Source organism: Myxine glutinosa, chromosome 8 (genome assembly GCF_964187855.1).
Source record: "Myxine glutinosa chromosome 8, kmMyxGlut1.1, whole genome shotgun sequence".
Taxonomy (NCBI): domain Eukaryota; kingdom Metazoa; phylum Chordata; class Myxini; order Myxiniformes; family Myxinidae; genus Myxine; species Myxine glutinosa.
Window position 1 is genome coordinate 13257971 of NC_136268.1, and position 25820 is coordinate 13283790.

Here is a 25820-nt window from a genome sequence, read left to right on the forward strand (position 1 = left end):
TTTTGCACGGTTACCTCATTGTGGGTGAGTGAGTGAGGAACCTTCCAGCGTTCTATTTAAAATCGGATGATATATCTGTCGTTATAGATCTGGCACCAAGTTGAAGCAGTCTCCTGCTGGTTTTAAACCGAGTACAATATATCGTAACCGACTTATCAAGAATCATCTGTGGTTTCCGGGTCGAGCTGACGTGGGGAAGCCTGGAAAGTGGGACCGCTGTGAACGCGCCGCAGCCAAATCCCCGCATTCGCCCATCGGGTGCGCACGAGTGAGTTTGTTACAAATGTGCAGTGCCCTATATCATTGAATCCATCGTTTTATACAATGTTTATCAAATGTGCAGTGTAGTATATCATTGAATCCATCGTTTTATACAATGTTTATCAAATGTGCAGTGTAGTATATCATTGAATCCATCGTTTTATACAATGTATATCAAATGTGCAGTGTAGTATATCATTGAATCCATCGTTTTATACAATGTTTATCAAATGTGCAGTGTAGTATATCATTGAATCCATCGTTTTATACAATGTTTATCAAATGTGCAGTGTAGTATATCATTGAATCCATCGTTTTATACAATGTTTATCAAATGTGCAGTGTAGTATATCATTGAATCCATCGTTTTATACAATGTTTATCAAATGTGCAGTGTAGTATATCATTGAATCCATCGTTTTATACAATGTATATCAAATGTGCAGTGTAGTATATCATTGAATCCATCGTTTTATACAATGTTTATCAAATGTGCAGTGTAGTATATCATTGAATCCATCGTTTTATACAATGTTTATCAAATGTGCAGTGTAGTATATCATTGAATCCATCGTTTTATACAATGTTTATCAAATGTGCAGTGTAGTATATCATTGAATCCATCGTTTTATACAATGTTTATCAAATGTGCAGTGCAGTATATCATTGAATCCATCGTTTTATACAATGTATATCAAATGTGCAGTGTAGTATATCATTGAATCCATCGTTTTATACAATGTTTATCAAATGTGCAGTGCAGTATATCATTGAATCCATCGTTTTATACAATGTTTATCAAATGTGCAGTGCAGTATATCATTGAATCCATCGTTTTATACAATGTTTATCAAATGTGCAGTGTAGTATATCATTGAATCCATCGTTTTATACAATGTATATCAAATGTGCAGTGCAGTATATCATTGAATCCATCGTTTTATACAATGTTTATCAAATGTGCAGTGTAGTATATCATTGAATCCATCGTTTTATACAATGTTTATCAAATGTGCATTGCAGTATATCATTGAATCCATCGTTTTATACAATGTTTATCAAATGTGCAGTGCCGTATATCATTGAATCCATCGTTTTATACAATGTTTATCAAATGTGCAGTGTAGTATATCATTGAATCCATCGTTTTATACAATGTTTATCAAATGTGCAGTGCAGTATATCGTGGTGCTGCGCACACACGACTCGATTGCCAGAGAGGTAGGCCATAACACGTTGATACAACAGGTCTTTATTCAGAGCTCACACTTCAGCACTGGGCGGGCTCGAGCTTAGAGCCCGCATATATGTCCCGAGGCCACGCCTTGCCCCCGGGCATGGCCGATCGGTCGAAAGGCGGGGCATGCATTTTAGTTCCCCGCCTGCACGCTCGCGCCACCCACTGGTGCACGGAATTATTGCCCCTTGTGCCCGTCACACGCGCCCCCCCCCCCCCCCCAGAATTCCCGCGCACCTGAAGGGTGAGCTTGCGGGGAAGCCGGATGACCCGGCCGAAACGCCCCGTGGCGATGCGTGCAGGGCTGGGGGGTAGCGGGACAGTGGGGCTGGGGGGTGCCGGGGGTCTGACCGCCGGGGGGGCGGCCTCGACGCGGAGGCAGAGCTGCTTGCGGGGGGGTGGTCCAGATCGAGGTGGGCCGGCTTGAGGCGGTCCACTGAGATACGATCCAGGGCACCGCCGATGTCGACGGTGAAATATTTGTCCCCGGTCTCCAGCACGCGGAAGGGCCCGTCGTATGGGAGCCGTAGCGGTGCCCGGTGGGCGTCATGCCGGACGAAGACGTACTCCACCGTGCGAAGCTCCGGAGCAACGTGGGAGGACGGGCAAACGTGGTGTGCCGTCGGCCCTGGGGCGAACCTCCGGGCGGTCTCATGCATGGTGGAGCGCTGTTGCGCCGCGGACCAAGGAGCCGTGGAGTCAGGGATAAATTCGCCCGGTACCCGCAGTGGTTGCCCGAAGACCAGCTCCGCCGAGGACGCGCGCAGGTCGTCCTTGGGCGCCGTCCTGAGGCCCAGCAGGACCCAGGGGAGCCTGTCGGCCCAGCTGCCGTCGCGGAGGCTGGACGGCACGGCCTTCATCGAGCGATGAAAGTGCTCGCACAGGCCATTGGCCTGGGGGTTGTAGGCCATGGTGCGGTGCAGTTGGACGCCGAGCCCTTGCGCCACCGCGCCCCAGAGCTCCGAGGTGAACTTGGGGCCGCGGTCGGACGAGATTTCCGAGGGGGCACCGAACCGGGCAACCCAAGTGGCGATGAAGGCTTGCGTCACATCAGCCACAGACGTCGCCGCCAATGGCACGGCCTCCGGCCACCGTGTGGTGCAGTCCACCATGGTGAGGAGGTGGGTGAACCCCCGCGAGGGGGGCAGAGGTCCCACCAAGTCGACGTGGACATGGTCGAACCGACGCTCGGGCACCGTAAACGGGGCCAACGGGGCCTGAGTGTGGCGGTGGACCTTTGTGCGCTGGCACGTGAGGCATGTCCTGGCCCAGTCGCGGACGTCCTTCCTGAGGCCATGCCAGACGAACTTCGCCGCGACGAGCTTCTGGGAGGCCTTCATGCCTGGGTGGGACAGGCCGTGGATGGCGTCGAAAACCATGCGCTGCCAGCCAGCGGGTACGATGGGGCGAGGCCGGCCGAGGGAGACGTTGCTCAGGAGGGCCGCGCCCGCGACGTCGAATGGCACCTCGGTGACGCGGAGGCCCGTGACGGCGGTCCGCAAGGCCTGGACGCCGGGGTCGGCGGTCTGGTCCTCCGCCATCTGGGCATAGTCGATCCCGAGGTGGACCGCGTGCGCAACGGACCGGGAAAGGCAATCCGCCACCGGGTTGTCTTTACCCGCGACGTGACGGATGTCCGTCGTGTACTCGGACACGGCAGAGAGATGGCGCTGCTGCCGTGCCGACCATGGTTCGGCGTCCTTGGCCATCGCGAACACAAGGGGCTTGTGGTCAACGAAGGCCGTGAACGGGCGGCCCTCCAGCAGATAGCGGAAGTGTCGGACCGCCAGGTGGAGCCCGAGCAACTCGCGGTCGAAGGTGCTGTACCGGCGTTCGTGCGGGCGAAGCTGCCGGCTGAAAAACGCCAGCGGTTGCCAAGCACCACGCACCCATTGCTCGTGCACCGTGCCCACCGCGTAGTCCGACGCGTCAATGGTGAGGGCGATCGGTGCATCGGGCGCCCGGTGCGCCAGCATGTTGGCGTCGGCCAGAGCCAGCTTTGCGCCCGCGAACGCCGCGGCCATCGGCTCCGACCATGCGGTGTCACCTTTGCCCGGCTTGCCCCGAAGGGCCTCGTGCAAGGGGTGGAGGAGCTGGGCGATGTGGGGCACGAAGCGGTGGTAAAAGTTTACCATGCCCAGGAACTCCTGGAGCCCCTTGATCGTGCGGGGCCGCGGGAAATCCCTGACCGCCTCCACCTTGGCCGGTAAAGGGATGGCCCCGTGCTCGGTGATGCGGTGCCCCAAGAAGTCGATGGTGGCGACGCCGAAACGGCACTTGGCGGGGTTGATGATTAGGCCATGCTGGCCCAGGCGTTCGAAAAGCGTGCGGAGGTGGAGCAGGTGCTCCTCCCGGGACGTGCTCGCGACTAGGATGTCGTCCAGGTCGACAAACAGGAAAGGTAAGTCGCGCAAGACTCTATCCATAAGCCGCTGGAACGCCTGAGCCGCATTCTTCAACCCAAAGGGCATTCGCAGAAACTCAAAGAGGCCGAAAGGGGTGATGACGGCCGTCTTTGGGACATCGTCTGGTTGGACGGGGACCTGGTGGTAGACCCGGATGAGGTCCACCTTGGAGAACACGGTCGTGTTCGCCAACCGGGTGGAAAAGTCCTGGATATGCGGGACCGGGTAGCGGTCGGGGGTGGTGGCATCATTGAGCGGGCGGTAGTCACCGCACGGCCGCCATCCTCCGCCGGGCTTCAGCACAATGTGCAGAGGAGAAGCCCAAGCGCTGTTGGAGTACCGTACGATCCCCAGCCGTTCCAGCGTAGCGAACTCCGCTTTCACCACGGCGAGCTTCGTGGTGTCGAGTCGGCGTGCCCGGGCGAAGACCGGCGGCCCGACCGTGGGGATATGGTGCTCCACCCCGTGTTTGACGGCCACCGCTGAGAAGGTGGGCCGCGTGAGGACCGGGAAACTGGCGAGGAGGCGGGTAAACACGTCCTCTGCCGGAAGCGTGCAGACTAACCTCGCCGGGAGGGAATCTTTCAGCAAGCCGCTTGGCAAGCCGCTCGGTGAGCCACTCAGCGAGCTGCTCAACGAGCCGCTCAGCGAACAAGCGAGCGAGCTGAAGGTTTCGGCCTGGACGAGACGTCTGCGCTTAACGTCGACCAACAGCCCATGCGCACAGAGGAAGTCCACGCCGAGCAGTGCCATTGGCACGCTGGCGGTAACGAACGACCATTGAAAGCGCTGCCCCCCCGAACCGCAATGAGAGGCAACGCTTCCCGAATGTGCGGATGGGTGTACCGTTGGCGGCAAGCAAAGCGGGGCCCCGGCCCGTGGTTTGCTTGTCGGACGTGGAGGCAGGGAGGAGGCTTACCTGCGCTCCTGTGTCGCAAATAAAACGGCGCCTGGACAAGGTGTCCGTGATGAACAGGAGGCTGCCGGAATGGCCGACGCTCAGGGCCGCAAGTGAGCGCCGGCCCGGTCTTTTCCCGGCCCATCAAAAGAACACGGCAGGCGGCACATTTTAACCTTGTGGGCGAACCTGGCATGGTAGTAGCACCAGGTTTGCGGTGGCGGCGGCCGCGTCGGCCGTGCCGGCGGTGGTGATGGTGGCGGCGGCGGTAGTGGGCGGGGCGCAGCAGCGGCAACGAGGGAAGCCGGGGGCGCTGGAGACTCCGCACCGGGAGCCACTACGGCAGCACCGTAAACCGACCGCGTGTCGCAGGCCGCGAAAAACTTGTCGGCCTCTCCGGCCAGGGCGCGGGGTTCCGTGATGTTGGAACCAGCCAGCGCGAGGCGCACCTGTATCGGTAGGTGGCGGAGGAAAAGTGCGCGGAACAAGAAATCCGGGCGCTGGTCCCCAAGCAGAGACAGCATGAAATCCATCCGGACGGATGGTCGTGTGTCGCCGAGGGTGGGAAGGTCCAGGAGGCGGTCGGCACATTCGATCTCTGTGAGCGCAAACGTGGCGAGGAGGAGACGTTTGAGCGCCTCGTACTTGTGGTCACCCGGCGGGCGCCGAAGGATGGACACGACTCGGGCGGCAGTGCCGGGCCCGAGGGTGGCGACCACGTGGTAGTACCGGGTCTCGTCCGCCGTGATGCCTTGGAGCTGAAATTGAGCTTCGGCCTGCACAAACCAAACGTCGGCTTGCGCTTCCCAAAACTCCGGGAGTTTGATTGCGACGGCGTTGGTAGCCATGGCGCGTTCGGGGGTCAGCAACGGCTGAACCAATCGGGGTCACCAGTGTGGTGCTGCGCACACACGACTTGATTGCCAGAGAGGTAGGCCACAACGCGTTGATACAACAAGAGGCTTTATTCAGAGCTCGCACTTCTGCACTGGGCGGGCTCGAACTTAGAGCCCGCATATATGTCCCGAGGCCATGCCTTGCCCCCGGGCGTGGCCGATCGGTCGAAAGGCGGGGAATGCATTTTAGTTCCCCGCCTGGATGCTTGCGCCACCCACTGGTGCGCGGAATTATTGCCCCTTGTGCCCGCCACAATATCATTGAATCCATCGTTTTATACAATGTTTATCAAATGTACAGTGCAGTATATCATTGAATCCATCGTTTTATACAATGTTTATCAAATGTACAGTGCAGTATATCATTGAATCCATCGTTTTATACAATGTTTATCGAATGTACAGTGCAGTATATCATTGAATCCATCGTTTTATACAATGTTTATCAAATGTACAGTGCAGTATATCATTGAATCCATCGTTTTATACAATGTTTATCAAATGTACAGTGCAGTATATCATTGAATCCATCGTATTATACAATGTTTATCAAATGTACAGTGCAGTATATCATTGAATCCATCGTTTTATACAATGTTTATCAAATGTACAGTGCAGTGTATCATTGAATCCATCGTTTTATACAATGTTTATCAAATGTACAGTACAGTATATCATTGAATCCATCGTATTATACAATGTTTATCAAATGTACAGTGCAGTATATCATTGAATCCATCGTTTTATACAATGTTTATCAAATGTACAGTGCAGTATATCATTGAATCCATCGTTTTATACAATGTTTATCAAATGTACAGTACAGTATATCATTGAATCCATCGTATTATACAATGTTTATCAAATGTACAGTGCAGTATATCATTGAATCCATCGTATTATACAATGTTTATCAAATGTACAGTGCAGTATATCATTGAATCCATCGTTTTATACAATGTTTATCAAATGTACAGTGCAGTATATCATTGAATCCATCGTTTTATACAATGTTTATCAAATGTACAGTGCAGTATATCATTGAATCCATCGTTTTATACAATGTTTATCGAATGTACAGTGCAGTATATCATTGAATCCATCGTTTTATACAATGTTTATCAAATGTACAGTGCAGTATATCATTGAATCCATCGTTTTATACAATGTTTATCAAATGTACAGTGCAGTATATCATTGAATCCATCGTATTATACAATGTTTATCAAATGTACAGTGCAGTATATCATTGAATCCATCGTTTTATACAATGTTTATCAAATGTACAGTGCAGTGTATCATTGAATCCATCGTTTTATACAATGTTTATCAAATGTACAGTACAGTATATCATTGAATCCATCGTATTATACAATGTTTATCAAATGTACAGTGCAGTATATCATTGAATCCATCGTTTTATACAATGTTTATCAAATGTACAGTGCAGTATATCATTGAATCCATCGTTTTATACAATGTTTATCAAATGTACAGTACAGTATATCATTGAATCCATCGTATTATACAATGTTTATCAAATGTACAGTGCAGTATATCATTGAATCCATCGTATTATACAATGTTTATCAAATGTACAGTGCAGTATATCATTGAATCCATCGTTTTATACAATGTTTATCAAATGTACAGTACAGTATATCATTGAATCCATCGTATTATACAATGTTTATCAAATGTACAGTGCAGTATATCATTGAATCCATCGTATTATACAATGTTTATCAAATGTACAGTGCAGTATATCATTGAATCCATCGTTTTATACAATGTTTATCAAATGTACAGTGCAGTATATCATTGAATCCATCGTTTTATACAATGTTTATCAAATGTACAGTACAGTATATCATTGAATCCATCGTATTATACAATGTTTATCAAATGTACAGTGCAGTATATCATTGAATCCATCGTATTATACAATGTTTATCAAATGTACAGTGCAGTATATCATTGAATCCATCGTTTTATACAATGTTTATCAAATGTACAGTGCAGTATATCATTGAATCCATCGTTTTATACAATGTTTGTTACTTGCAAAATCAAGAATTTTCAACTGTATTGGTCGGTTGAGTTTGTTATTCTCTCTGTTTGTTTGTCACTCGCCTACAGGTGAGAATTATAAACCGATCGTCATTAACCTTCACCAACTTGTAGAGTTCGTCACAATTGAGAAGCCTATTGATCTTGAGGTCAAAGGTCATCTGGATGTAAAATTTCTAAAATCGCCATTCTTCATCCAATTGACGTGGAAATTTAACATCATTTGCAAAGTGTTTCACTGAATTGGGAAACCAAGTATTTTAAGGTCAAAGGTCAACTCAAGGTCAAACTTCTAAAATCATCAATTTTCATCTGAAAAGTCATCAGTTTTCATCTTATTGACCTGAGCTTTGATCACAATCGTCAATTTTAACCTTAATCAAATGGACAATTTGCTGGATCAATGGCAACGTTTGTTTGGGAGTGGGGGGGGGGGGGGGGGGTGGGGGGGCAGGGGTAGATTTTGCAGGTATCGTGCTCTGCATGACGTCTTCTTGTTTTCTTTTGTTTGACTCCATGGTGACTCCATTGTCCTCCCAATTGTTTCGTGATGGTCGTACCCGACTCATTAAACCTGGATCACCTTTCTTTTGAATGTGGGATCTGGTATATTGGGCACCGTACCGATGTGTTCAGGTATAACAGAAGCTTCAGGATTGTTGTCATTTTCTTGAAAAACCTTTCAAGCAGATTTGACACTTTGAGATTTTTGTTTAATCTTTCTCTGGATTACACGTGCAGTGACCGAATTCATTATTTACAAGCCTGCTCAGTCGATTTTACATAGTTTGGGTTAAAGAAGAGAATGGGAACATCATTGGAATAATATTGATATCGAACTAAAACTTCCAATGATCAAAGTCGTTTGAAAATGTAAAACGTTTCTGTTTGTTGATGAACTTTTCATTTCCTTGTGGGCTCATTTCCTTTCTCGTTCTTGTGGCCTTATCTCAGAGCCGCACGTGTTTGTGGGTTAATGACAAACTTCAGATTGGCAAGAAAAATCCTGTTAGAAAATAAATAATGATGGGCAATATATTTGTATTTGTCAGAGTATCACAAAGTAGAGATCTACCTGAACAGGTAAGGGTATGTCGTATTGTGCAACTAGTCAGATAATTGATCCCAAATGAACAGGTAAGGGTATGTCGAGTTGTGGAACTGATCGGATAAGTGATCCCAAATGAACAGGTAAAGGTATGTCGAGTTGTGGAACTGATCGGATAATTGATCCCAAATGAACATTTCCTCAAAAGTGAAACAAATGTTTGTTATCATCTCATTGTTCTGCGATGATAACCTTGAAGTACGCACCTTCGCTTCTGAGTTGCCGAATGTCGGTTCGAATCCCATGCCAGCGATCAACTCTTATCATGGTGTTTCACATCCAGGTGGAGGCATCGTTGTTCGATCCGCACATCAGAAGGACGCAAAACCGGAGGACCCATCTGTGAGCACCGATCCTTGGTGCTTGATGGACGTAAAGAGGTCCCACGGTGTGTCATTTGCGAAGAGGAGGTGAGTTATCGCTGGCACCATCAACAAATTGCAATTCCTATCCTCACTGGTTGTTGAGAAGGCAATGGCAAACCACCCAGCACAGACTTTGCCAAGAGACCGCGACATCACTGGTGAAAATGTAAAAGTGCAAACTTTCGCACTTTGAGCGACATGAACACGTGTTGGTGTTTTTTTAATTTCGTGCCTCCGGCACAAAGACGCTCGGGCAATCGAAACGATGTTAACAAACGATGTTAACCATGTGCAACCCCAACAAACGTTAACACAGCGAGAAAATAACCTGCAGTGTAACAGGAAGTGAGGAGAAACAGGCATCAAAGTGTGATTACAAGCTTTATTTACCTATATTTATTGAACTTTATTACAAGCTTTATTTATCCATATTTATTGAATTTTATTACAAGCTTTATTTATCTATATTTATTGAACTTTATTACAAGCTTTATTTATCTCTATTTATTGAATTTTATTACAAGCTTTATTCATCTATATTTATTGAACTTTATTACAAGCTTTATTTATCTATATTTATTGAACTTTATTATGAGCTTTATTTATCTCTATTTATTGAATTTTATTACAAGCTTTATTTATCTATATTTATTGAACTTTATTACAAGCTTTATTTATCTATATTTGTTGAACTTTATTACAAGCTTTATTTATCAATATTTATTGAACTTTATTACAAGCTTTATTTATCTCTATTTATTGAACTTTATTACAAGCTTTATTTATGTATATTTATTGAACTTTATTACGAGCTTTATCTATACTAGGGCATGCCCGTACTATATATATATCTAAAATTATATCCCCCCCCTCTATTTACATGAAATGGTTTGGTCCATTCGCAAAGCCAAAGCGAACGGCTTGCGAGTACGGTGACAATCCCCCCCCTCTATTTACATGAAATGGTTTGGTCCAAAGCGAACGGCTTGCGGAGTTTGGTAAAGAAATCGCCATAGCGTGCACAAACGCGCAGGAAAGCGAAAGAATCGCAAATTAGTTTTAATTAGTTTTAAAACATAGTTTAACGCCAACATAGCGGCAACATAGTTTGCCAACGTAAAATAAATGAATACGCTCTCAAATGTGCCGTCCGAGGCAGAGTCTGTTCGCCACGTTCGGCACACGTGATAGCTCGCTGCTCTCTGATTGGTTGAATCGTTTTTTGGACATAGCTCGGTAACTACTTCTCCGATTAATATGAAACCTTGAAAAGGCACATCCTCAGGTCCCCAGCAATATACCTGGCAAGTTTCAAGTATATCGGACCCGTGGTTGTCGAGAAACAGCGGTCACAGACAAACAAACACACAGACACACAGACACACACACATACACACACACACACACACACACACACACACACACACAGAGATTACTGGAATTATAGATAGATAATAATAGCGTAAGGACTCGACATTGTTATCCCTTTTACGCCGCACCCAGTGACCCGATGCCCACGGCACTAATGGATTTACGATCTACGAACTGCGCTCTTTGTTTATCACGTACAGCCATACTCGAGAAATCTGAATTAGCCGACGTTGGGGCCCAAAAGCATCCGATTAACTGCCGATACGACGCCATCTTACGACGCCATCGTATTGGCGTCTGCTGGGCGAAGGCGAAGCGAGCCGTCCGCTGATTGGACAGTCGAGTGGTGTGAACATGGGTGGTGTGAACCAAATGGTCTTTTTATTCCCTTGAACATTTTAAATTAGGATATATAAGGAAACGTCTTTATCATCATTTTAATAAAGTTAAATGGAGTGACGTTGCGATACTCGGGGTGCGTTGCATAAATCCTCGTAACTCAGAGAGGTGTAGCAGGTGGCGAGACGTAAGGAAGCTTAAAGATAACGAGCTGAAACAGACGAACGATATGTCAATCCCTTTCTACACCGAACGGCAATAAAAGTATGAGAGCAGGAAGGCATGGCCTGAGCACTTCGAGCAGAGAGGACTGATTGGACTTAACTTAAAGAGAAAAAATTGGAGCTTAACGGAAGAAGAAGAGCCCATGAGCGCTCCACTATGCCATCCATAATGGTACACTCTATCCATACACCACATCCTCCCTTCCGTGGATGTTCCACGGGTTTCACGTCTTTATCGTCATTTTAATAAAGTTAAATGGAGTGACGTTGCGATACTCGGGGTGCGTTGCATAAATCCTCGTAACTCAGAGAGGTGTAGCAGGTGGCGAGACGTAAGGAAGCTTAAAGATAACGAGCTGAAAACAGACGAACGATATGTCAATCTCTTTCTACACTGAACGGAAATAAAAGTATGAGAGCGGGAAGGCATGGCCTGAGCACTTCGAGCAGAGAGGACTGATTGGACTTAACTTAAAGAGAAAAAATTGGAGCTTAACGGAAGAAGAAAATCCCATGAGCGCTCCCCTATGCCATCCATAATGGTACACTCTATCCATACACCACATCCTCCCTTCCGTGGATGTTCCACGGGTATCGGCTAGTTTATCTATATTTATTGAACTTTATTACAAGCTTTATTTATTTATATTTATTGAACTTTATTATGAGCTTTATTTGTCTGTATTTATTGAACTTTATTACAAGCTTTATTTATCTATATTTGTTGAACTTTATTACAAGCTTTATTTATCTATGTTTATTGAACTTTATTACAAGCTTTATTTATCTATATTTGTTGAACTTTATTACAAGCTTTATTTATCAATTTCTATTGAAATTTATTACAACCTTTATTTATCTATATTTATTGAACTTTATTACAAGCATTATTTACCTATATTTATTGAACTTTATTACAAGCTTTATTTACCTATATTTATTGAACTTTATTACAAGCTTTATTTATCTATATTTTTTGAACTTTATTACAACCCTTATTTATCGATGTTTATTGAACTTTATTACAAGCTTTATTTATCTATATTTATTGAACTTTATTAAAAGCTTTATTGATCTATTTTTATTGAACTTTATTACAAGCTTTATTTATCTATTTTTATTGATCTTTATTACAAGCTTTATTTATCTATATTTGTTGAACTTTATTGCAAGCTTTATTTATCTATATATTGAACTTTATTCCAAGCTTTATTTACCTATATTTATTGAACTTTATTACAAGCTTTATTTATCTATATTTATTGAACTTTATTACAAGCTTTATTTATCTATATTTATTGAACTTTATTACGAGCTTTATTTATCTATTTTTAATGAACTTTATTACAAGCTTTATTTATTGAACTTTATTACAAGCTTTATTTTTCTATATTTGTTGAACTTTATTACAAGCTTTATTTATCTATATATTGAACTTTATTACAAGCATTATTTACCTATATTTATTGAACTTTATTACAAGCTTTATTTATCTATATTTATTGAACTTTATTACAAGCTTTATTTATCTATATTTATTGAACTTTATTACGAGCTTTATTTATCTATATTTATTGAACTTTATTACAAGCTTTATTTATCTATATTTATTGAACTTTATTACAAGCTTTATTTACCTGTACTTATTGAACTTTATTACAAGCTTTATTTATCTATGTTTTTTGAACTTTATTACAAGCTTTATTTATCTATATTTATTGAACTTTATTACAAGCTTTATTTTTCTAAAGTCATTGAACTTTATTACAAGCTTTATTTATTTATATTTATTGAACTTTATTTCAAGCTTTATTTATCTATTTTTATTGAACTTTATTACAAGCTTTATTTATCTATATTTATTGAACTTTATTAAAAGCTTTATTGATCTATTTTTATTGAACTTTATTACAAGCTTTATTTATCTATATTTATTGAACTTTATTACAAGCTTTATTTATCTATATTTGTTGAACTTTATTGCAAGCTTTATTTATCCATTTTTATTGAACTTTATTACAAGCTTTATTTATCTATATTTATTGAACTTTATTACAAGCTTTATTTACTCATATTTATTGAACTTTATTGCAAGCTTTATTTATCTATATTTCTTGAACTTCATTACAAGCTTTATTTATCGATGTTTATTGAACTTTATTACAAGTTTTATTTACTTAAATTTATTGAACTTTATTACAAGCTTTATTTATCTATATTTATTGAACTTTATTACAAGCTTTATTCATCTTTATATTTATTGAACTTTATTACAAGCTTTATTTATTCATATTTATTGAACTTTATTACTAGCTTTATTTATCTATATTTCTTGACCTTCATGACAAGCTTTATTTATCGATGTTTATTGAACTTTATTACAAGCTTTATTTACTTAAATTTATTGAACTTTATTACAAGCTTTATTTATCTATATTTATTGAACTTTATTACAAGCTTTATTTATCTATATTTATTGAACTTTATTGCAAGCTTTATTTATCTATATTTATTGAACTTCATGACAAGCTTTATTTATCGATATTTATTGAACTTTATTACAAGCTTTATTTATCTATGCTTATTCAACTTTATTACAAGCTTTATTTATCTGTATTTGTTGAAATTTATGACAAGCTTTATTTACCTATATTTATTGAACTTCATGACAAGCTTTATTTATCGATATTTATTGAACTTTATTACAAGCTTTATTTATCTATATTTCTTGAACTTCATTACAAGCTTTATTTATTGGTGTTTATTGAACTTTATTACAAGCTTTATTTACTTAAATTTATTGAACTTTATTACAAGCTTTATTTATCTATATTTATTGAACTTTATTACAAGCTTTATTCATCTATATTTATTGAACTTTATTACAAGCTTTATTTATCCATTTTTATTGAACTTTATTACAAGCTTTATTTATCCATTTTTATTGAACTTTATTACAAGCTTTATTTATCCATTTTTATTGAACTTTATTACAAGCTTTATTTATTCATGTTTATTGAACTTTATTACAAGCTTTATTTATTCATATTTATTGAACTTTATTACAAGCTTTATTCATCGATATTTATTGAACTTTATTACAAGCTTTATTCATCTATATTTATTGAACTTTATTACAAGCTTTATTCATCGATATTTATTGAACTTTATTACAAGCTTTATTTATCTATATTTATTGAACTTTATTACAAGCTTTATTTATCTATATTTATTGAACTTTATTACAAGCTTTATTTACCTATGTTTATTGAACTTTATTACAAGCTTTATTTATCTGTATTTGTTGAAATTTATTACAAGCTTTATTTATCTATGTTTATTGAACTTTATTCCAAGCTTTATTTATCTGTGTTTATTCAACTTTATTACAAGCTTTATTTATCTACATGAACACCATGAACATCTCGGCGTTATCCGCAGGTTCGGCACCAGCCTTTGGAGAGCAAAGCTCCGCCCCTCTCCCCACGTGCAGAGTACCTAATTGTAACTTTTTTATTGTGACTATGTCTAAAGAATGAAACATTCTGACTATATGAAGAATGCAGCTCAAATGGAAAGGTCCCTGGGAAAAGTCTTTTGGGCGGTGTATAAGAACATTACATTACACCTTTCTCTCCCGGGAAAACCAAAGTTACCCTTTTCGTTACAGCACACAAAATGACATTTTTAAAATTAAAGATTTCCAATAAACTTCTTTGAAGTGTACGTGCACATAGCTGATGACGTCATTGGTGCCTTAATTATGACGTCATAATTCAACAGCGACAATGCTTAGTCTGATCAGTTTGAAATTTTTTGAGCGTGATATTGAAACAATTCTATTGGAGAATATAAATTTATGATGTCATTGCTCACGTAGTCTGGCAGCCATATTGGATCAAATAAAAAACCCGTTAAAAAACAGAAGAGTTGGCTCGCATCAAGTTGACTGCAGCGTAAATATTCTATGAATGCCATGTCGTTTTTAAAATGATTCTTCACCATTGAGAGATGGAGCCAAAAATGATATATAGCATATCTAAAAATGTTATGGATGAATTATGACAAAACTTGGCAGATGAGTTGGTTCGGTCACAGGATCAAACCGATTCGATTTTGGTTCAGGTCTAGATCCAGATCTGGCCTATCAGTGGATACAAAACGTAAAGTGTTCACCTGGTGGGGGTTTGCGCTCTACTGAGTGTCATTCTGGTTGGCCCGTCCCACGACCCACGCACAGTGGGAGATGGGGGTTTGCAATCACTTGTGTTTGTGTGTTTGTGTCTGTCCGGGCCGTAACTTTTTTTACAATTTGAGCTTTTGTCATCAAATTTTCAACAAACCTTTATTATTGGAAGAGGAGAAAATTAATAATTTGGACAAAATGTCAAAGGTCAGCATCACATAAAATCGTCAATCTATATTATATTATCCGTAGGTGATTCTGTCTGTCTGTGATATGTCTGTCCAGGTGAGTGGCTTCCTCCGTTGACGGAGTAGCTCCACCCATTCTGGAAGAGGCTTCAAAAACAAATATCCACCATTTTGTTGACTCGCATAGCTTTGAGGCCTCTTTTGTTAGGCCAGCGGTGTCTTGCTCTCTCTCACAGTTTTATTTAAACTCTAATTCGATATCTCATTTCATTTTTCACAGTCGCTAACATAGTTTTAGACTCGGTTGAAAAAAAACTGGAAGAAAATTCGATGAAAGTTACCGTTTATAGACCAAAATGAATTTTCAAAGGCCTATAACATAGAAGGCCATTGACACTCTCTCACGCCTTTATCTCCATGCTAATTCACCATCTGATTTCATTTTTATCGATGGTTTTAGACTCGGTGTCAGCAATAATTGAGAAAATTCATGCACACATGGGAAATCGCTGAGACATTTTAGAAATTTGCGGCACGGTCTGTCATACACCGCCTAAAATAACAGATGGGAAAATGCAGAGACATAAAAAATTTGTGGCGGACTTTTCCATTTGATGACAGTCGTCACGATTAAATATATAATTTATACGTCGTCACAATAATGTGGGGAGAGCGGCACAGCTTCTTTCACGTATCACCACAGACGGGAAATTGCCGACAGATATTTCTTCGTTCAAATTTCATTCATCATTATGATACGGAAGTAGAGGTAATCCTGTTTAAACACACCATTCATTCCATCGATGTTTTGTTATTTCGCACGAGTTTTCAAGGCTGAATCCTGTTCTCACATCCAGTATTGATAAACAAACTCCATTTCACGTGTGCATGGACATGTAATTCACAATGTAAAATACATAAACACAGACGGGAGATTGCCGAGATATATTTTTTCGTTCTTATTTTATACGTTATGGCCACGTACACTTTAAATGAGTTTATTTGAAATCTTCAATTTTAAAAACGTCCATTTTGTATGCTGTAACTAAAAGAGTAACTTTGGTTTTCGTGGGACACAAAGAACAAATATAATGTTCTTATACACCGCCCAAAAAACCTTTTTCCAAGGGTCTTTTCCATTTGAGCTGTATTCTTTATAATTATATTGTCGGAATGTCTCATTCTTTAGATGTAGTCACAATAACAAGTTGCAACTAGAACGGGCACTCGGTAGAGCGCATACCTTCGCCGCAGCTACTGTTCTGTACTTGGCATGGGAGTGTAGGGAACAGAACAACAAAAATACGATTTTGACCTTTTCGTGACCTTGACCTTGACCTTTGACCCGATTGCTCCCAAAATCTAATCAAATGTGTCCCGTATAATAACCAATCATCCCACCAAATTTCATGCAATTCGGTTGAATACTTTTTGAGTTATGCGAATAACATACACACACACACACACACACACACAGACATACAAATAAATACACAGCGATCAAAACATAACCTTCCGCTTTTGCGAAGGTAATAAAAGAATGAGGGAACAGAATGAGACCACCAATGAACGTTAACGCAGACTTGCACGGGATGCTGAGCAACAAAGACATTTGAAGGTAATGTGTGCTCAGCAAACATATACAAGAGCAGCTGCAATGAATCCGGATGAAGTATTGGAGTGTGTGTGTGTGTGTGTGTGTGTGTGTGTGTGTGTGTGTGTGTGTGTGTGTGTGTGTGTATATGTGTATATGTGTGTACTGTATATATGTATGTGTGTATGTATATGTGTTTGCATGTGTGTGGGTGTGTATATGTGTGTGCATGTGTGTGGGTGTTTGGATGTATATATGTGCATATGTGTGGATGTATGTGTATGTGTGCATGTGTGTCTGTGAATAAGACACAGAATTGTGAGGAACATAAATGAAAAAACGAGGTGTGTGTGTGTGTGTGTGTGTGTGTGTGTGTGTGTGTGTGTGTGTGTGTGTGTGTGTGTGTGTGTGTGTGTGTGTGTGTGTGTATACCCAGCTGATGATCCATGCAGTCGGGAAACGAGTCAATTGCTTACAGGTTAAGGTTCTTGCTTTAGGTGGAGAAACTATGTTTGAGGTTTACAATTTAAATAAAGTTGAATATGGTGATGTTGTAAAATTAACATCATTTACAACAATCCTTTAAATTATTTATATTTAAGTATAGGAACAACCGATACTGTACAATTAATTAAGTGTGTGTGTGTGTGTGTGTGTGTGTGTGTGTGTGTGTGTGTGTGTGTGTGTGTGTGTGTGTGAAAAATAAAATAAGAGACAGAATTGTGAGGAACAGAAATGAAAAAACGAGATGTTTGTGACCCACTCGTGTGTGTTTGTGTGTGTGTATGTGTGTGTGTGTCTCCACTCCCCCATGTGTGTGTGTGACCCACTCCCCCATGTGTGTGTGTGACCCACTCCCCCGTGTGTGTGTGTGTGTGTGTGACACACTCCCCCAGGTGTGTGACCCACTCCTGTGTGTGTGTGACACACTCCCCCATGTGTGTGTGTGTGACCCACTCCCCCGTGGGTGATTCACACCCTGGTGCAGTGGTGCAGTGTGCATGATGTGGGAGGGATGGGGTTTGAGCTCTTGAAGTCACATTTTACACGAGATGTAATCACACATTTCAAACTGTATTTCCTATGTGCATGCACATGTATTCACATGTTATCAGAAGTAGATACATTGTGTAGATTACATCATTTGTGTATGTGCTATATTGCCAGTAACCAGTTTGTAAAACTGAATGTGCAACATCTAAATGAACACGCCCATGCCCGTGGGATTCCCACGGGTGACTCCACTAGTTTTTATATAATTGATCGGAACTTTTAAGAGTTTAAATATTGAGTCACTGAATTGGTTCATCAAGCAAAAGCTAGAAGCTGAAAAACATTTCTTTTTTTTTAAGTTCAAAAGTTCAAAAGTCATGGTTGCATAAAATCATCAATTTACATCAGATTGACTTTGAATATTTGAATATTGGGTCACTGAACCTTATTGCTTTTGAGTTCAAAAGGTCAAGGTCACCTAAAATTGTCAGTTTTTGTATGTTTACCTCCACCACCAAAGGTGTATGGAGATTATGTTTTCAGCCATGTCTGTCTGTCTGTGAACAGTATATCTCAAAAAGTTGCGGACGGATTCGGACGAAATTCGGCAGAGATGTAGCGTATGTCACAAGGACGAAATGATTAGATTTTGGTGAAGATCCAGATTCGGATCCGGCTATTAGAATTTTAAAAGTGATTCTTCACCATTGGGAGATAGAGCCAAAAACTATAAATAGCTGGATATCTCAAAAAGTTTGGACGGATTTGGATGAAACTTGGCGAATCGGTTGGGTGCCTGAAAAGGACGATTGGATTAGATTTTGGTGAAGATCTGAATATGGATTCGGATATGGGAATTATTTAACTTTTTAAGTGATTCTTGAACATTGGGAGATCGGGCCAAAAACGATACAACGCAGGATATCTCAAAAAGGTATTGGTGGATTTGGACGAAACTTGGTGCACAGGTTTGGTGTCTGAGAAGGACGATTCGATTAGATTTTGGTGAAGATCTGAATATGGATTCGGATATGGGAATTATTTCACTTTTTAAGTGATTCTTGAACATTGGGAGATCGGGCCAAAAACGATAGAAAGCAGGATATCTCAAAAAAGGTATTGGTGGATTTGGACGAAACTTGGTGGACAGGTTTGGTGTCTGAGAAGGACGATTCGATTAGATTTTGGTGAAGATCTGAATATGGATTCGGATATGGGAATTATTTCACTTTTTAAGTGATTCTTGAACATTGGGAGATCGGGCCAAAAACGATAGAAAGCAGGATATCTCAAAAAGGTATTGGTGGACTTGGACGAAACTTGGTGGACAGGTTTGGTGTCTGAGAAGGACGATTCGATTATATTTTGGTGAAGATCTGAATATGGATTCGGATATGGGAATTATTTAACTTTTTAAGTGATTCTTGAACATTGGGAGATCGGGCCAAAAACGATACAAAGCAGGATATCTCAAAAAAGGTATTGGTGGATTTGGACGAAACTTTGTGGACAGGTTTGGTGTCTGAGAAGGACGATTCGATTAGATTTTGGTGGAGATCTGAATTTGGATTCGGATATGGGAATTATTTAAAAAATTTGGTGACTCTTCACAATTGAGAGATCGGGCGAAAAGTGATATATAACATGATCTTTTAAAAAGTTATGGACGGGTTGGCTTGGCGACAAGAACAAGCCAATTCGTTTCGTTTCATGTCCGAATCCAGATCCGGCCTATCAGTGGGTCCAGCCCGGTGGAGGTATGCGCTCTACCGAGTGCCCTTCTAGTTTAAGCTGTTTGCTTCATGTTTAGCATCCGGAAGAAGAATAAGAAGTCTGAATACAAAGTGCCACGGACGGGATTTGCCTGTTCAGATGCTTTCTAGTTTTTATTGTAGCTACTGCTTGTTGTTTTAAAGCAATATTTGGATGGGGAAGAAGGAGGGGGATGGGGGAGTTTATGAAAATCAAATGTACAAGAATAATTTCAGTAGTAATGGGGGTAAGTATATTGATGTTGGGGGACTTAATGGTGAAGCTCTCCTGGCTCTTGATGGCGTTTTCAGGGACGAGGATGTATTTGTTCATTCTTGTTTTCCTCTCAATCGCTCATGCTTTTCACAAATGTATTCTGTCACTCCTTCCTTCCGTACCCAAGCTCGTTTAGATATCGGCAACTACTGCTTGGTTGAAAATGCGATTTGTAAAGCATTCAGTTCGCTCAATGTTGCATCATTTATGTTGTGTGTGTGTCTTACTAGATCAATGGCAGGAACGCTGACATTCCTCGTGATCCTCTGCACCACCCTTCAGCAAATCCAAGCATGTCCTTGCAACAAGGAAGGGAAAACGTGCAACTGCAAAAACACAGATATGGAAATCCTGGACAAACCTATTGCCCCGGATTTTGATACTCTGGATTTCGAAAATACAAATCTCGCCAGAGTTAAACCCGGAGTATTAGATGGTGCAAGTAAACTGAAAATTCTGAAGCTGAATGGGACCAAGCTGGTGTGTGACTGCGACATAAAGTACCTTCGTTCATGGTTGATGAAATTTGCAGCAAAGGATACGTTTATCTTCCAGGCTCGTTGTTTCTCCCCTGATCGTCTCAAAAACCGGGTTATTGCATTCCTGTCAAACTCAGAGATTGAGTGCCAGGGTTTCTGCCCTTGGGTCATCGTGTCACAGAGTGTTTTGTATGCCTTCCTAGCGGTGCATGGCATCATTATCATGGCACTGGTCCATTACGTGAGGAGAAAGGAGAAGGTGGACAAAAACTTGTACATGGATTTCAAAACCGAAGATCCCTACAGTGTAACGCAGTCATCGCGTGCGCAGGCGACCGGCGACTACCAGGTATTTCGAGCAAATGATCGGGCAACGTACGACGAGCTGAATCTGCAGCCCGGGAAGGGAACAGCTGGGCCCGTGATAACCAAGCGTGGTTCGGGAAAGTAGAGCATGTTGGTGTAATGAACCACGCATGTTACTCTGGAACTGGGAGGAAACCCATATCAGCAACCCAGAAACTAATAAAGCACAGTGATGGAAATTCCATGTTACAAGCTGCCTTAACTAGCCATCATCCGGAAATTCCATGTCACATGCTGCCTTAACTAGCCATCATCCGGAAATTCCATGTCACATGCTGCCTTAACTAGCCATCATCCGGAAATTCCATGTCAAATGCTGCCTTAACTAGCCATCATCCGGAAATTCCATGTCACATGCTGCCTTAACTAGCCATCATCCGGAAATTCCATGTCACATGCTGCCTTAACTAGCCGTCACCCAGAAATTCCATGTTAGAAGCTCCCTTGACTGGCCATCTTCCGGAAATTCCATGTCACATGCTGCCTTAACTAGCCGTCACCCAGACATTCCATGTCACAGGTTGCCTTAACTAGCCATCACCCAGAAATTACATGTCATATGCTGCCTTAACTAGCTGACACCCAGAAATTTCATGTTACAAGCTGCCTTAACTAGCCGTCACCCAGAAATTCCATGTCATATGCTGCCTTAACTAGCCATCACCCAGAAATTCCATGTCACAAGCTCCCTTAACTAGCCATCACCTGGAAATTCCATGTGACAAGCTACCTTAACTAACCGCAACCCAGACATTCCATGTCACAGGTTGCCTTAACTAGCCATCACCCGGAAATTCCATGTTCCAAGCTTCCTTAACTAGCCATCACCTGGAAATTCCATGTCACAAGCTGCCTTACCCAGCCGTCACCCAGAAATTCCATGTTACAAGCTGCGTTAACTAGCCCTAGCCATCACCCGGAAATTCCATGTCACAAGCTACCTTAACTAGCCGTCACCCAGACATTCCATGTCACATGCTGCCTTAACTAGCCATCACCCAGACATTCCATGTTACAAGCTGCCTTAACTAGCCATCACCCGGAAATTCCATGTCAAAAGCTGCCTTAACTAGCCGTCATCGGGAAATTCCATGTTACATGCTGCCTTAACTAGCCGTCACCCAGAAATTCCATGTTACAAGCTGCCTTAACTAGCCATCACCCGGAAATTCCATGTTACAAGCTGCCTTAGCTAGCCATCACCCAGAAATTCCATGTTACAAGCTGCGTTAACTAGCCATCACCCGGAAATTCCATGTTACAAGCTACCTTAACTAGCCGTCACCCAGACATTCCATGTCACATGCTGCCTTAACTAGCCGTCACCCAGACATTCCATGTTACAAGCTGCCTTAACTAGCCATCACCCGGAAATTCCATGTTACAAGCTGCCTTAACTAGCCGTCACCCGGAAATTCCATGTCACAAGCTGCCTTAGCTAGCCGTCACCCGGAAATTCCATGTCACAAGCTGCCTTAACTAGCCGTCACCCGGAAATTCCATGTTACAAGCTGCCTTAGCTAGTCGTCACCCGGAAATTCCATGTTACAAGCTGCCTTAACTAGCCGTCACCCAGACATTCCATGTTACATGCTGCCTTAGCTAGCCGTCACCCGGAAATTCCATGTTACAAGCTGCCTTAACTAGCCGTCACCCGGAAATTCCATGTCACAAGCTGCCTTAGCTAGCCGTCACCCGGAAATTCCATGTCACAAGCTGCCTTAACTAGCCGTCACCCGGAAATTCCATGTTACAAGCTGCCTTAGCTAGTCGTCACCCGGAAATTCCATGTTACAAGCTGCCTTAACTAGCCGTCACCCAGACATTCCATGTTACATGCTGCCTTAGCTAGCCGTCACCCAGAAATTCCATGTTACAAGCTGCCTTAACTAGCCATCACCCGGAAATTCCATGTTACAAGCTGCCTTAGCTAGCCATCACCCAGAAATTCCATGTTACAAGCTGCGTTAACTAGCCATCACCCGGAAATTCCATGTTACAAGCTACCTTAACTAGCCGTCACCCAGACATTCCATGTCACATGCTGCCTTAACTAGCCGTCACCCAGACATTCCATGTTACAAGCTGCCTTAACTAGCCATCACCCGGAAATTCCATGTTACAAGCTGCCTTAACTAGCCGTCACCCGGAAATTCCATGTCACAAGCTGCCTTAGCTAGCCGTCACCCGGAAATTCCATGTCACAAGCTGCCTTAACTAGCCGTCACCCGGAAATTCCATGTTACAAGCTGCCTTAGCTAGTCGTCACCCGGAAATTCCATGTTACAAGCTGCCTTAACTAGCCGTCACCCAGACATTCCATGTTACATGCTGCCTTAGCTAGCCGTCACCCGGAAATTCCATGTTACAAGCTGCCTTAACTAGCCGTCACCCGGAAATTCCATGTCACAAGCTGCCTTAGCTAGCCGTCACCCGGAAATTCCATGTCACAAGCTGCCTTAACTAGCCGTCACCCGGAAATTCCATGTTACAAGCTGCCTTAGCTAGTCGTCACCCGGAAATTCCATGTTACAAGCTGCCTTAACTAGCCGTCACCCAGACATTCCATGTTACATGCTGCCTTAGCTAGCCGTCACCCAGAAATTCCATGTTACAAGCTGCCTTAAATAGCCATCACCCGGAAATTCCATGTCACAAGCTGCCTTAGCTAGCCGTCACCCGGAAATTCCATGTCACAAGCTGCCTTAGCTAGTCGTCACCCGGAAATTCCATGTCACAAGCTCCCTTAACTAGCCATCACCTGGAAATTCCATGTTACAAGCTGCCTTACATGTCGCATGTTGGGTTATGCAGTGAATGGACTTGTGTATGCACACTTTGGATACTTTGTGTGTGCTGCGGAGTTAACTTACTTATTTACACACCAATATTGAACACTTCTTTTGTCTGAGATTTCCTTTAAGCAAATGAACGTCATCAAATCCTTGGTGGCTGCCATATTGGAGGATGAACTGAGATGCCGAACTCACCAGTTCATTGTTTTACTGCTACGTTACACAACTCAGTTATCCAATGATAACTCACCAGTTCATTGTTTTACTGCTACGTTACACAACTCAGTTATCCAATGATAACTCACCAGTTCACTGTTTTACTGCTACGTTACACAACTCAGTTATGCAATGAAAACTCACCAGTTTATTGTTTAACTGCTACGTTACACAACTCGGTGAGCCAATGATAACTCATCGGTTCACTGTTTTACTGCTATGTTACACAACTCAGTTATCCAATGATAACTCACCTGTTCACTGTTTTACTGCTACGTTACACAACTCAGTTATCCAATGATAACTCACCAGTTCACTGTTTTACTGCTATGTTACACAACTCAGTTATCCAATGATAACTCACCTGTTCACTGTTTTACTGCTACGTTACACAACTTAGTTATCCAATGATAACTCACCAGTTCACTGTTTTACTGCTATGTTACACAACTCAGTTATGCAATGAAAACTCACCAGTTTATTGTTTAACTGCTACGTTACACAACTCGGTGAGCCAATGATAACTCATCAGTTCACTGTTTTACTGCTATGTTACACAACTCAGTTATCCAATGATAACTCACCTGTTCACTGTTTTACTGCTACGTTACACAACTCAGTTATCCAATGATAACTCACCAGTTCACTGTTTTACTGCTATGTTACACAACTCAGTTACCAATGATAACTCACCAGTTCACTGTTTTACTGCTACGTTACACAACTCAGTTATCCAATGATAACTCACCAGTTCACTGTTTTACTGCTATGTTACACAACTCAGTTATCCAATGATAACTCACCTGTTCACTGTTTTACTGCTACGTTACACAACTTAGTTATCCAATGATAACTCACCAGTTCACTGTTTTACTGCTATGTTACACAACTCAGTTATGCAATGAAAACTCACCAGTTTATTGTTTAACTGCTACGTTACACAACTCAGTGAGCCAATGATAACTCATCAGTTCACTGTTTTACTGCTATGTTACACAACTCAGTTATCCAATGATAACTCACCTGTTCACTGTTTTACTGCTACGTTACACAACTCAGTTATCCAATGATAACTCACCAGTTCACTGTTTTACTGCTATGTTACACAACTCAGTTACCAATGATAACTCACCAGTTCACTGTTTTACTGCTACGTTACACAACTCAGTTATCCAATGATAACTCACCAGTTCACTGTTTTACTGCTATGTTACACAACTCAGTTACCAATGATAACTCACCAGTTCACTGTTTTTACTGCTATGTTACACAACTTAGTTATCCAATGATCTTGAACATGATTTCATTAAACAGATAACACTTTCACTGCTAACTTTGAATTTCCCAGGCAATTCGATTTGACGTTATTAGTCATTCAATAAAGGCTTTTGCTTCCACAAACTAATTATTGTTACTAAATGTTGATGCAAACAAAATGAAAACATAAATGTTGCATTTATTCAATAAATCAGCTTTATTATTACAAAGGTGATTCATGTGTGAATTCGTCATATGGTAAAAACTGTGTAACAATCATTTTGAGCAACTTAAAGTGGCATGAGACTTGTGAGTGACTGACACCAATTCTGTTTCTCCTTGTTTAATGACCTCAATTATTGCCATCTTGAGGTGGGATCAGCCACTCAATTATTGTCGCCTTCTTGCGTTGTCAGCTGTTCCATTATTTCCACCTTCTTGCGTTGTCAGCTGTTCCATTATTGCCACCTTCTTGTGGAGTCAGCTGTTCCATTATTGCCACCTTCTTGCGGAGTCAGCTGTTCCATTATTGCTACCTTCTTGC

The 25820-nt window shown here is 42.0% G+C and overlaps 1 protein-coding gene across 1 annotated transcript; it reads left to right on the forward strand.

Moving 5' to 3' along the window:
• LOC144893221 (platelet glycoprotein IX-like) lies at positions 1-25506 on the forward strand. Its single transcript, XM_078782946.1, has 3 exons — positions 1-268; positions 9159-9285; positions 20394-25506. The coding sequence occupies exons 2-3, from the start codon at positions 9242-9244 to the stop codon at positions 21091-21093; spliced, it is 744 nt and encodes a 247-aa protein (XP_078639072.1). The 5' UTR covers positions 1-268; positions 9159-9241; the 3' UTR covers positions 21094-25506.
• Positions 25507-25820: the final 314 nt, after the last annotated feature.

Coding starts and splice junctions, on each gene's coding strand:
- LOC144893221 (XM_078782946.1), top strand. CDS start 9,242: ATGGACGTAAAGAGGTCCCACGGTGTGTCATTTGCGAAGAGGAG. Junction 9,286..20,393: donor GTGTCATTTGCGAAGAGGAG/GTGAGTTATCGC, acceptor GTGTCTTACTAG/ATCAATGGCAGGAACGCTGA.